At 31.9% G+C, this 14,489-nt stretch overlaps 2 protein-coding genes across 2 annotated transcripts; one reads left to right on the top strand and one right to left on the bottom strand.

Moving 5' to 3' along the window:
- The first annotated feature begins 1,452 nt into the window (after nt 1–1,452).
- On the top strand, nt 1,453–8,199 carry LOC114163813 (ARID/BRIGHT DNA-binding domain-containing protein). The gene is made up of 15 exons (XM_028048162.2): nt 1,453–2,717; nt 2,835–3,026; nt 3,116–3,169; nt 3,514–3,602; nt 3,968–4,244; nt 4,361–4,417; nt 5,035–5,066; nt 5,275–5,410; nt 5,519–5,692; nt 5,871–6,437; nt 6,591–6,728; nt 6,823–6,921; nt 7,127–7,227; nt 7,328–7,418; nt 7,829–8,199. Exons 1-15 carry the CDS (start codon nt 2,559–2,561, stop codon nt 7,922–7,924), a joined length of 2,262 nt encoding a protein of 753 aa, XP_027903963.2. The 5' UTR covers nt 1,453–2,558; the 3' UTR covers nt 7,925–8,199.
- A 4,173-nt stretch (nt 8,200–12,372) lies between these two features.
- On the bottom strand, nt 12,373–14,489 carry LOC114162134 (E3 ubiquitin-protein ligase RSL1-like). The gene is made up of 2 exons (XM_028045921.2): nt 13,446–14,489; nt 12,373–12,679 (listed from the first exon to the last, which is right to left on the bottom strand). The coding sequence occupies exons 1-2, from the start codon at nt 14,360–14,362 to the stop codon at nt 12,601–12,603; spliced, it is 996 nt and encodes a 331-aa protein (XP_027901722.1). The 5' UTR covers nt 14,363–14,489; the 3' UTR covers nt 12,373–12,600.

Genomic DNA, 14,489 nt, shown 5'->3' with positions numbered 1-14,489 from the left:
TCGGTTGTATTGACTCTAAAAAATCAATTACTGAATATTGCCTATACATTTGGTTCTTCCTTAATCTCATGACGATCTAAGAAACAAACTATCACAACAAGGTCCTCATGTGAAGTTGGGTATCAGGCACTTGTAGAACAATATGTGAAATACAACAACTCTCTTATCTAATAACAACTTGCATGTTATTCATATTCTACCTCTTCCTTTGACACAACAATTGGTTGATATTTACACAAAATCTCTTACACCAACACCATTTAGATCCATATTTTCCAAACTGGGAATGATTAACATACATTCTCCGGTTTGAGGGGGGCTAATACACGAAGGCAAATTGATTTTCAAATTATTTTTTAATTATTTTGGATTTTGTTACATAGCCATTACCTTATTTTTAGCCTTGATATTATTAATCTCTTTCAATATAGTTTTATTACCTTGGATATGTTTTTTATGTATATATACATTTACCTGAGTGAGTTCCTATCATGGATAAGATTGACTTTTCTTCCACTCTTCAATTATAAAATTTATTAGACAATGTGAAGGGACTCACACTTGAGAAAGAAAATTGTTGGAAATTCAAGTGAATTGAAGTCTCATTCACATTGAATAAATATGAAAATGTTGAACACCATATATATATATATATATATATATATATATATATATATATATATATATATATATATATGAAGATCCATAAACCTTTTGTCTTAACATTTTGAGTTAAAGATGATGTTAATTCCTTTTATATGAGTTAGTTTCATGTCTTATTAGTGTTGATTATCTCTAGTGATTCTCTTGCAAAAGACCCATTATTAATAATAATAATAATAATAATAATAATAATAATAATAATAATAATAATAATAATAATAATAATAATAATAATAATAATAATACATTCAAAACAATTAACAACATTTTAACGAGTAATTTTGAAAAGGTTATAATTTGAGAATATATAGTTCAATATTTAACTTTTCAAGTCTATTGAGTACATGCATGAGAATAAGTTATTAAATGTTATGTATTCAAACATACATTTAAGTGGAGTAGATCATGAGTAAGAAGAGGAACTTTGGATAGACCTTCTGCCTTGTCTTTTCTTAAATCCTTTTTGTCTGTTTTGCTAATAACAAACATGGAAGTTTACTCAAATTTGTAGGATGATGAGGAATAACCCAAAAAAATCTTAGCAATTTTTAAGCTTTCTCAAAAGTAATTGATTTAAAAAAAGTTCAAAAAACAACACATAGAAGTGTACGAAGAAGAATTTTCCACATACGGTACCCAGTTACAAGTTGGTTGAACCAACTATTTTAACTGCAACAAATTGTTCAACAATTTTCAATTTGTATCAGATTCAGTAAAAACCTTTTAGATTAGTTATGCTTACAACAACTGAACCACCTCTCGTTTTTGTCTATTTTGTCCTCCGAGATTATTTCCTTGTACTTTTTGGTATGTCGTGTCCGCGTCAAAGTACCAACCAACAGTACGAGAATAAAGATTAAGCTGAGAGAGAATCAGGAGAGAGAGTGAGTGAGGGAGAAAGAAGCACGAAGAGAAAGAGAAAAGGAATTAAGAAAGCAGCAGAGGTTGGATGTTGTTGTTGTTTTGAAGAGCGTGTGCGCGTGTGTAAGCACATAACATAATTCAGTTCTTTGAACCAAAAGATAAAACAAACCAAGTTGTGCATCCTGTTGGTTTGAGTAATTATAATATCCTATGCCATTGGCATCGTCATCTCTATCGTCCTACGTTTTCAAAAGTTATCGAATCATGTGTGAAAGACATTTCCTGTTCCTTTTATTTTATAATGATAATAACAAACTTTATCATTTTGGCAACCCCTTATTCTATTTTCCTTGGATTTATTGTATTTGAATCATCAAAAGGTTAATCTAATTAGGATCGTACATAAAGGGGGCCAATTTAATGTTTGTATAGTTATTGTAATGGTAATATTATTGTATTTGTTCAGTTAATGGTTTACTTTGACTGACCCAATTGGTGTTGTGGTTTGTAGAGTTTGGGACTGTGCCGAGACACAAAAAGGTCTTTGATTTTGATTTAATATTTTTTCCCAATTAAATACTTTTAGTAATATTTGAATTTATAAATGGGCTTTCGGTTTGGTGGATGATAGAGCGATTGGGGAGGTTTATTTGTAGGGTTCCCAATTTACTTTCTTTCTTGACTTTATTGACATTGATTCGATTTTGGGTGTGGATTTTCGTCCTGAATTCTTCGCCAAGTTCGGAATTTGACCAATTGGGTTGCTGATTCTCGTCTCTTTTTGATCTGGGTCGTCCCCTTTTCTTCAATCTCTGAGTTGTGTTGTTGTTCCCAATTCCTACGGGACAAAGTTAACACCTTCATTCCTATCTTCTTTCTGGGTTGGATTTGCTACCTTGTACAATCCTTAGGAGGCATTGGGGTGGGAAGAGTAGAAACTGTTGTAGCAGTGTTTTGTTAGTTGTGACAACTGGCGGTGGTGGTGGTGGCGTCTTTTTTCTATACATGTATTTGGAGGAGTTTGGTTACACATGATGTTCCATTCTCAGGGTGTGTCAAGACATTGTAGTCTTCTTGCTGTTCTGAGTGGTAAATCACGTGACATTAAACAGAAGCAGAAGCAGAGTGCTGCTTCTGAGGATCAACCACCTTATCCCTTTCCAGAGCTTTCTTCCTCTGGCAGTCTTGAGGTGACCACTTAGTTTCTATTTATGCAAATTTTTGTTTTATTTTGTTTTCTGTTTTCTGATGGTTGTGAGAGAAAAATATGTTCTGAAGTGGAATTTTAACTTTGTGTGGGAATTTAGGTCAAGTTATTGATCAAACCTAGTACCGATGAACTTGGTCGGGCTCTTGAACAACTGCAACCAGATTTTGTTTACCTGCAAGGTCAGCTGCTAGAAGATAGGGGAGAAATTGGGACCCTTGCATGGGAGGATTTTGACCTGTCTTCCCCAGAAACATTGTGTGGATTATTTGGTTCCAAATTACCTAATACAGTGAGTGTTGTGTGAATGATTTTGTTCTGTGATTGTTTGACACATATAATATATTGTTTGATGTTCAATATTCCATGATACTGTTGCAGGTTTATTTGGAAACTCCTAAGGGAGAGAAATTGGCGGAGGCACTCCGTAATAAGGTATTATTTATTTAAATCAGGTTAGATATGAAAACAGAAGTTTTCTGGTTTAAAGTAATGAATGAAGTGATGATTAAAGCCAACTGAAAATGGCTTGGGTACCATATTGTGGAACCAGTACTCCCAAATTTGTTTATTGATCATATAATTTTTAATTGGATGAAGTTCTTTTATTGTTAATGTATCCAATACCTTGTATTGGATAATTGCAAAACTAGTAATTTTGGGTTAGACTAGCTGGCTTTATTGTTAATGAGCACGTTAAAGATGTGACAATCCAATATATTGATTTTTATGTTCCTTTATCATGAAGAATAATTGAATAAAGGTTTTTTGTTTGGCAGGGAGTTCCATACACTATCTATTGGAAAAATGATTTTTCAAAGTATGCAGCTTCACATTTTCGTCATTCTTTTTTCTCTGTAGCACAGAGGTATGACCGTCTATCATCTTGGGTGTCATACATACTTAACATATATCACAATTCCTGGTGGTGCTTTTGTCTTTTCTTGGATAGAAATGGGTTTAATGACTGCAATCACTCTTCTCATTGACTAATTTTGGCTTCTATCAATGAAGCAGACATTGGACATGGTAACAAGAAAATCTTTTGAATTTTTGTATTTTGGTATGTATTGAGAATGTAGCAAGTTCCAACTATTGGGTGCAGTTTTTTTATTTTTTTATTTTACTTTTATTATTTACTTTGGTATTGGTTAGAAGTTTCTTGACTAATCACTATAACATGCATGTATCCCTTAATATTGTGTTTCTAATGGTTGATATTATGTTTTGTAGTACATCCAGCCATACATGGGATGCTTTCCAGCTTGCTCTAGCATCTTTTAGACTATACTGTATACAAAACAATGTCTTACCTTCTAACAGCCATAAGGGTGCTGGTAAGTTTGGGCCACAAATTTTTGGGGTTCCTCCCAATATTGATACCAGTCCAAGTGTAGCAGATATGAAGGAAGAAGAAGAGGAAAATTCACCTGAGACTATTTCTGCTGTAAAGATATACGATGATGATGTGAACATGAGATTTCTTGTTTGTGGAGTTCCCTGCACATTGGTAGGCCTTATTTTGTAGTTCATAGTCATTAAGTTTGTTATTGCAAGTAGTTCTAGTCATGGGATTTGGCTGCTATAAACTGATTCAATTTCTTTTACTCCCTTCCCTCAAAAAAGGATGCTTGCTTGTTGGGAGCGTTAGAGGATGGACTCAATGCTCTTCTATTTACAGAAGTAAGTTTGATGCATGTGTTTACTTGGATTTGTTGGTTTATCTGCTATTGCTTTCTTTTGTTGGTTTATCTGCTATTGCTTTCTGGGTGCTAGATCATATTTTTTCTTACTATTCGATGTGACATCGCATGTTGGCCCTTAAATTAATTTAATTAACTAATATAGGCTAAGTTGTGGTGAAATTCCGCTTGTTTCCCTTTAGGAATGTTGTATTGAATTTGGTTTTGAATATAGTTTTATATGACATGTAAAGTATACAATCATATCAAAGAAAGTAGATAAATCGTATGGCATTTTTCACCTTGTTTAGACAATGTAATCTACACAATACTTAAGGGATATGCATAGATAATTTCAGATCAAAACAACCACCATTTAGTTACCTGGGTCAGGTTCACCATTATTACCAAGTCTTAAGTGCCAATGACAATGGAAAAAGACTAAAACGAATGAATTTATACAAAGTAGGGAACTTAAATGAGGACTATGTGATTTCAAGGACTAAAACGACAGATTTACCATCTCAGGGACTAGAATGGTAGATTTATTAATTTTTAGTTACTATAAGTGTTTCATTGAATTGTTTTATTACTCATGTGTATTTTTCTGTTTCTCAGATACGGGGATGCAAACTTCACAACAGGACTAGGTATTTTGAAGGTTCTGACTTCTGAGAGTTGATATATGTTTTTCTACGTCATCTTATGGCGTTTGTTGGAAAATATGATTTTTTGGCACTCAATTACTTTTAGGAGTAATAATCTTTAGTTTAGAACTAATATTTTGTTTTTAATTTTCGTCTTTTATTAGCATCTTATCCAGTTTATTAATTTCTTTCACTGTTGTATATTTTATAGTGCTCCACCACCACCTCTGCAGGCAGGAACATTCTCACGTGGTGTAGTGACTATGCGTTGTGATATATCCACATGTAGTACTGCTCATATATCACTTTTGGTGTCTGGTAGTGCAGACACTTGTTTTAATGATCAGGCATGGGTGAATTTGCTATCAGTGTTTGAATTTTTTTCATATATGCTCTTCAAAACTTTGTTACTTACACATCACTTTTTTCTCTCCCTTTTTTTTTTGTGTGCTCAGCTTTTGGAGAATCACATTAAGAAAGAGCTCATTGAGAAGAGTCAACTTGTTCAGGCATTTCCTAATCATGAACAAAGTAAATCACCTTCCTTGGAGCCTCGAAGATCAGCCTCAGTAGCCTGTGGATCTAGTGTGTTTGAAGTTTGTATGCGAGTTCCTGCATGGGCTTCACAGGTTAAATTTTGTTTCTTAAAATTCCTTCTGTCAGTTAAAGCTTTCTAAAATATAACTTTGTGGCCCTTAAAAATTATTTTTAAACAATCAAGGGGTTCAGATGGAGGTTTATGTTTCAGTTTGTTTGAGAATAATGAAACCTTATGTTTTGATTGATAGTTTTTATATTCGTGCACAGGTTCTGAGACAGCTTGCATCCAATGTGTCATACCGCAGCCTTGTTATGTTGGGAATTGCTAGCATTCAGGGATTGCCAGTTGCATCTTTTAATAAAGATGACGCTGAGCGCCTCCTTTTTTTTTGTACTAAGCCGGAGAAAGAAAACTGTCGCAACGAGCCAGTTTTCTCTGCGATTCCAAGTTGGCTGAAGCCTCCACCGGCCAGCCGGAAAAGATCTAAACCATGCTCTAGTTCAAAGTCTATGAATCCTAGTGGCCGGGGAATTGAAGATGTTGGTAGTCATAGACAGAAATTAAATCTTGCTGCTATGAGACCAATTCCTCAATCTCATAGACACAAGATTCTCCCTTTTTCTGGATTGTCTGGGGGTGCAAGATATGATGGAGACCATGGAAAATCAAATCAGCCGCTTGCTCCTATTAAGCATAATGTTTCAGGCCCTACTTCGGTTACAAACAGGAAATCTGTGTCGAACTCATTTCAAGCCAACCAGATTATTTCTTTGAATCCACTACCTATGAAAAAGCATGGTTGTGACAGAGCTCCAATACGAGTTTGCTCAGAGGTGGTTTACACATTTTTTCTTGTTGACCTTTGCTACTTTCATTGGTTTCATGGCTTTTACATCAAATGTTGTATTCTCAAATTATCAATGCATTTTATGACACTAAATCCCAACTTTCTCTGTCCTGTTTCTCATTGATGCATTTTCTGACAGGAGGACTTCCTGAGGGATGTAATGCAGTTTTTGATCCTTCGGGGACATAATCGTCTAATTCCGCCAGGTGGACTTGCCGAGTTCCCTGATGCCATTTTGAATGCAAAACGCCTTGACCTGTTCAACTTGTACAGGGAGGTAGGAGATTTGAGTACGAAAGCTAAATGTGTAGTACAGGATTGTAGTGTAGAAAGTAAAAACTGTAACTGAGACACACACTTGGGCATTTCAGGTGGTTTCAAGAGGAGGTTTTCATGTTGGAAATGGTATCAATTGGAAAGGACAAGTTTTCTCAAAGATGCGGAATCACACTTTGACAAATAGAATGACTGTAAGGATCCTGATTTATTTTTGTCTTTCCTTGAACATGACATTTCCTTGCACTACATGGATATGACTGGAACCCCCTTTTTCACTTGTTTTACAAGCACTTTCTTCATGCATTACCCTGCTTTCTTTTTTGAAACATAAGAGTGATATTTTAGATCCACATTCCATGCATTCTTGGAGACATTAATTATTTCCTTTGCTATCAGGGTGTTGGCAATACACTCAAAAGACATTACGAAACTTATCTCTTAGAATATGAATTAGCTCATGAGGATGTAGATGGAGAGTGCTGCTTGATGTGTCACAGGTCTGTTTCTCTGTTCTCTCTTTGTATCTATCTAGGATGTGGAGGTGGCCAACTTCTGTCTTATTCACTATTATTTTTACCTTTCATGTTGGAACAACAGTAGTGCAGCAGGTGACTGGGTGAACTGTGGCGTATGTGGTGAGTGGGCTCATTTTGGCTGTGATCGGCGGCAGGGACTTGGAGCATTTAAGGTATTACCAAATTTTTACTCTGGTGTGTGAAGTTCAAGTAATGCATGGCTAGTAAAAACCCTAAACTGTAAACCATAAACCGTTATTATAGATAACAACACTACACAATTTTTGGTTGAAATTTTACCATGTACACTGACAATACCAGGTCAAGTTGCAACAAGTGGTTGCAGTTATGTTGCTTTTGTTTCATTCGGAAGAAACTAAGTCTCATGATTGAAGTTTCAAATAAATTTCAATCCATAAAAAAGTATGTTCCAAGTAAAAAAAAAGATTTTCATTTCCCAGATGGAATTCAGTGTCATTCATTGTCTGCATATTTTTTGTGCACAGTTTCAGATTGTGATTGAATGGGATATGATATGAAAACTTTATGATTATTTCTGATGACTATATATTGAATGTGGCAGGACTATGCAAAAACCGATGGACTGGAATACGTTTGTCCTCGCTGCAGTGCCTTAAAGTTCAGTAAAAAATCTCAAAAAACTGCAAATGGTTACTAACAGGTCAAATGATGGTGTCTCTTTCCTAGAGCTAAGTGTACATGGCAAGTGTTTAGATAGATTTCCCAGAGCAAATGATGCTCAGACTTGTGTGTCTCAATTGGTAAGGGTAGGTTCTAAGGACTGAAATTGTTTCACTTATGTTAAAGCTTTAGAGTTTTTTTTTTTTTTTTTTTTGTCAAAGGTACCCATGCCTATAAAGAATGAGTGTCTTCATACACTTTGGGTACAGTAGGAATTCATTGCAATGATTATTATTATTATTTTTTTTTAAACTTGCACATTTCTTTACTATGACTTAATGAGACGTGATTGAACAAAATTTTTCCATAACAAGATAGAAATTCTTTCCTCAATAATTTCTTGATTTTGTCATAACTAAGTTAGTGAGAGATGTACAAGATACTAATTTATGTGATTATAGTTTACAAGTATTTTATATTTTTCATTCTGAAAAAAGAAAAAGGTAACAACTTAGTTCTCATAGTATCATCCATAATATTCTAAACTTCAGTTGATTAAGGATTTGTTATTTTGTAATCATCATCAAATTGAGAGAAAAAAGAAATAAAATAGATTCATGTTTTACTTAATGGAGTAAAGGAAGGAAAAGAATAAAAGTAGGCTATTTAAGAGAGGGAAATATGAGCAAATACTAAGAAAATGGTGAGTCTAAAAAAGCATATGAAGAGTAAAATTGCAATGCTAATGCTGCCATAATTGATTATACAGTGTATGATTTCGTCTATTCTATAATAACATTAAAAGTATTATAAAATAATAGTATTTATAACTATATATAGAAAGAGACAAACATCCTCTTTTATTTGTACCCTCATCACATAAAAAAAAATCTATTTTTCAATATTATCATTTTAGTAATTCTTTTAATGGATTAAAAATGTTTTTAGTTTTTGAACTTTTATACGAATTTGGAATTCGTCTTTATGCAAAATAAGATACATTTTGTTTTCTAAACTTAAAAAATGAATGAGTATAATTTTTTTATCTAATTATATTAAATTTTTTAGATGTGTCAAATGTGTTTTCCAGCAAATATTGAAGCAGAAGCGTCAAACGATGTAAACAAAATAATTATTAGCATGAAGTGCAATTATCACATAAAAAAAAGAATTAACGTATTTGGATTAAAAATACTATAACTAATTATTTTGAAGGTTTGAGGACCAAAACGTATCAAAATTACTAATTCTAATTTCGTGTCAAAATTTAAAGATTAAAAACATACTTAATTATTTTTTATTTTTTAATTCAGATAACTACTCTTCATAAAAAAATTATTTACATTCTTATAACTAGGGAAAAAACCTGATGTGTATTAACTTTTTTAAATTTTAAAAGTAAATGTAAATAATTTTTAAAATTTTATTATAAATATTTCATTTATTTTGTAGATAATTTTTTTATCAAATATATTTATTTTAGCTTAAAATATTAATTAAAAAAATGAGTGAAACAGATAAATCTAATAAAATGGTTACTAATAGTAAAACAATTATTTTAGTTTAAAAAAAATATTTATTAAAGGATAAAATTGAAGATAAAATTGTGGACACCAAAATGGAATATACCTTTATATGTATAGGTATAGATTTTAGTAACTACTTTCCAATTCAAATAATTACTCATAATAAAAAGCTATTTACACAATATTACTTATAATATTTTTTATTTCAATAACTAAAATTTATTTATTTCCGTTATCAAGACATAACAAAATTTATTATCAATTCATACTCACTATAATAGTAGTCTTTTATGTACATAAAAATATATGCGAGATTATTATAATTTATTTAATACTTTATACCATTATATACTTTTAATGTTTTTTAAGTAAATCACAATATTCAATTTTAATTTTTAATTTTTTAAAACTCTAACAAATTATGAATTATGTCCTTCCCGAAGAATTAAGAACATCCTTGAAAGATAAATAATTTTTTTTTTCTTTTTACATGAACTGCTACATAATATTATATATATATATATATATATATATATATATATATATATATATATTAACAAAAATATTTATTTTTTATAAACGGAAGAGAAACAAATATATTAACAAAAGACAAAAGTATTTACATTTTATAAATAACACCAACTTAAAATACATTCTGAATATCCATATTTATTTGGTCTTCCAATAATATAATATTTAAGTATGTGAATACTTTTCATGAGTACTTTCATTTCTATCGTAAATATGTGTAAAGATATATTTAACTTTATTAACGAATATAAATTTATTATATATATTGACTTAATCAATTTAAAAAATTAATAACTTATTTTATAGAAATATTTAGAAAATGACAAATAATAATAAATATTTTTGGATTAAAATATAAAATAATCAAATAAATATTTTACTGTCCAACCTCGTTAAAACTTAGAAAATTATATTTAAAATTGACTGTGTTTTAAAATAATAAGATTCTTTTATTATATTAATAATAATATATATATAAATAGAAAATAAAAAGTATATATATAAATAGAAATTTCAAGAAAAAATTTCAGAAAACGTTTCATTTTTTTAGAAATCTGTTTTCCAAAAACTTTTTTCCTTCTTTTTTTAAATCTCTCACCGTAAGTTCATCTTTTTAGAGATCGAAAATCAGAAACCGTCAGAAATATTACTACGACGAGATATTCAAATATGTCCAATCCTTATTTATGTATTTTTTAAAATAATATATATATATATATATATATATATATATATATATATATATATATATATATAAAACTCATTAATTAATAGCAGCAGTTAATAAAACCTTTATAAAAAAAAGCAAATGTGGGAATTGGTAAAAGATATGTATAAGAAATAATCTCAGCCTATTATTTGTAATCTTTTCAGAACCATCAAAATAAATTATATTTACTTTCAACAAAAAAACTATACTGTTATACATCGGTGTAAACAAAGACAAACATGTATATATGCATTTTTTAAATATATATATATATATATATATATATATATATATATATATATTAATTATTAGATAATGATATGATAATATTATTAAATTAATATATAAAACAAATTTATATTTATTAAACAAATAAAATAAATGAAGAAAATAAAAAATAATTATTAATGAATAAAAAAACAGGTATAATAGTTAATCTTAAAAAAATATTATATTATAAAAATTAAATTAAAAATAAATAATTAAAAAATCCTATTTATATATAGTTATAGATTATTTTTCAAAATTACATATTATATTATTCCTACTTCTTTTACTTTGGATGAAATAATTGTAATCGTAAAATAAGATAAATAATTTAATTCTTCAATTTATCCTCAGAAAATGCATAATCCATTCTGCAATCACAAACAGCAGATGGTAACAGACAAATTTAATTATTCATAGTAAAATCTTTTATTTAAATGGAATTATTTATATTATGTAATTAATTTATTCAGTTAGAATATAAAAAATATAAGTTCTATATTCTATTAAGTAACCTTTGTAATCAATTAAGTATATTGCATGGTTGGTTATAAGATACTTTTAACATGAAAGAAGCAAAAATACAACCCTTAGTGCCAATTGAACCTTAGAGAACCAAAGGATAAAAACAACAAATGTACACACACAGTTCTTCCACCCTAGATAGTGCCTCTTCGAATAATTCTCAAAAAGTGGTCCCAATTGCCTTACAAGTACAAATGATTCTACTTTCCCACAATCTTAGATGATAAGAGGTCTATGATTCAAGATGAGAAATAAAATTCACAGTACCCAAGAAAAGTACTTTTTCACTTATATATCAATGTGCCTATAGTTTTAAAATTTCATTTAACATGAATACGATAAATACTTTCTCCCCTCTCCTGTAAAAATGAACAGAAAATAAACAATTCCAACTTCAGTAGTTAAAATTCAGTTGAATAAATTCAATTAGAACAATACATTCATTAATACTGTTCAAACTAAGTCAAAAATTATTTTTTTAATCAAACTAAAATTTGGTTTCAAACAAAAGCTTAACTTTCAGTTTAGTCATAATTTAGCAATGCAACTAGTAGGTTAACACAGAATTAATGGAGGGATTTGTTTGTTCTAAGTCCAAAACTAATTCCTTCCCCTTTGCACATGTTTCAATAGAGATCTGTGGTAGTATAAAGTTTGAACACATTACAATTCCAATCAGTTTTAGAATAAATCTATTAAATTTTTAAAAATACTGGTGACTCATAGGAGAAAGATCCAATTACATCTCTCAAACACAGACCATTTCAAAAGCTATCACTCTGTTGGGTATTTTTTAACTTCAAAGGGAGAACTACTTCATGTTCAGTACATGTTAGGTACTTTTTAACAACTAATGTTTCATTCTTTTTTTTTTAATGTACATCATAAACAAACTCTCCCCTATTGAAACTAATTAGACACAATAAATAAATAGAAGGAAATGAACCTTAGAGCTGTCAAAGATTCATAGGTCTCAGACATTAAGTCACATGAAACATATGGAAATTGTGTTCTAACATTTGAAAAAAGTTAAATAATAATAAGCTGTACATAATAATATTAATGTATATATAATTAAGTCAGTAGGTGAGAGGTAATAGAGAAGAGTTTAGATTAGCTTCCATGAGATGAAACTTCCTTGCCGCCATAATAATATTATTTTCTACAGGAGGAGCAATAATGGTGGTTAGATGTGTTAGGAACCCCACAGTTGTAACAGAAGGCACTCCCACACCTGAAACATTAAATTAAACAAAAATTCATAAATGTATTTTGAAACATTGACATCAATCAATGAACTTCCCACCTCTCGCTTCTGCTGTAGCAAGTAGATGAGATAATTAGACTAGAATAATATGTAAGAACCTCATGCTTTAGAGCGATTATGTGAATAATGAATCTTAACTCTTTACAAGCTGATATCGTGTAAAGAATGCCAAACCAAATCGACATAAAAAGAAGTAAAGAAATGTATTATCACTCTTAACTGCAGAAAATAATAATTTATTGGCAAAGTTTAAGAGTAAAAAAGAATGCAAAACAGGCTGATCAATAGTCATGCATGGTTCTATATATGAACCACATGAAAGCCAAATGTGATACCAAAACAGAACACATTTAACATAAAAATTTAAAACTCTGATTTTGACATGATTAAAACAGACAAATGAATCAGGAAGGCTGAAAAAAATGTGCACTTTGACGATGTTCTCAATTACCAATAATAACTACGGACAGAGTATGCCATATTTCGTCCTTTTCAATGAGATGTTCAAAATTTACCCAATAAAAACGAGAAGACAGAGAGGGTGGTTGAAGCCAAACCATAACTGCTACTTCTCACACAAAAGTCCTGATTAGCATGGTTTTTAGGATAAAAAAGATAATAGTTCGCAATGCACAAACAGAGAAACATGACTGAAAAAACATTCCCAATATGTAAATCTATTGTGACTAAAATATATACAATAAATTTGTGAAATTGTATGAAGCCATGTTACCTGCATTTCATGTACATGCAGCCAGAGGTTTTTGCGACGTAAAACCCACAATTGGGACACCTCTTCCACATCATTTGCTTGGCAAGGTTCCTCAGCATCACATCCTCTCTTCCCCGCTCATCGGCGTTCAGTTTCTGAAATTCCTCACAGGGTAGGTCCTCGTGCCAGGGTACCCTACACAGCGCACAAAACTGCCTCCTACAGTTAGGACAATTCGATTCTCTGATATCCTCATCTTTCCCCTCGCGAATCAACAACACAGAGCAATCCGGAAAAGGACAGTAGAACTTCTCCTCCAGAGAAATCACCGCCTCACACAGCGCTGTACCCCACCGATCAAAAACCTCAGGGGCGAGAATCGAACGGCAATCCTCGGCTTCCAGTAATCCCCTGCACTGCGGCACAGGGCAGCCTATGTTGACGACGTTGTCCTGGAGCTTGGATTCGACATAGAGCGCGATGCAGTGGTTGCAGTACACGTGGCAGCAGCCGTTGATGGAGAAGGCTTCCTTGGAGGTTTTGGTTTCAGCGCAGATTTCGCAGTCGAAGGGGGCTGCGCTGGAGGATTCTCCCCTCAACTTTTTCCGTTTGCCAAAGGAGGTGTTCGCGGGAGTGAAATTGAGGATACGTAAATCATCGTCGTCCTCGGTGTCGGAAAGGTCGATGATGTGGACAGATTTGAAAACGGCGTCGTGTCGCTCAACGGAGACCGCGTTTGACCTGATCGTGCCTTGGAAAAAGGCGGAGGGAATGAAATCGTCAACGTCGATCACTTCCACTGAGTGAGGAAGGGGAACGGGAACTCCGCTGGTTCTGCGATTTTTCTTGTACGACGTCGTTTCTTGGTTGAGAGGGGTTGCCGGCGGAGTCATGAGCGGCAGCGGCGGCGGCGGTGGCGAAGTTTGAGGGTTGAACATTTTGGGGATATGAATGGGCGGAGAGGAGTGTGAAGTTCCAGTGCAGTGAGCAGTTGTGAGTCTCCTCGCCTTCTCTTGCTTACGATGTACGTCTCTCTCCAAATCAATGCCTCTCCCTTATTAGATT

Source organism: Vigna unguiculata, chromosome 9, assembly GCF_037176805.1.
Source record: "Vigna unguiculata cultivar grain cowpea cultivar isolate G323 ecotype 2 chromosome 9, ASM3717680v1, whole genome shotgun sequence".
NCBI classification, from domain to species: domain Eukaryota; kingdom Viridiplantae; phylum Streptophyta; class Magnoliopsida; order Fabales; family Fabaceae; genus Vigna; species Vigna unguiculata.
Note: the sequence above shows the minus strand (reverse complement) of the source record. Positions and strands in the feature narration are given on the sequence as shown.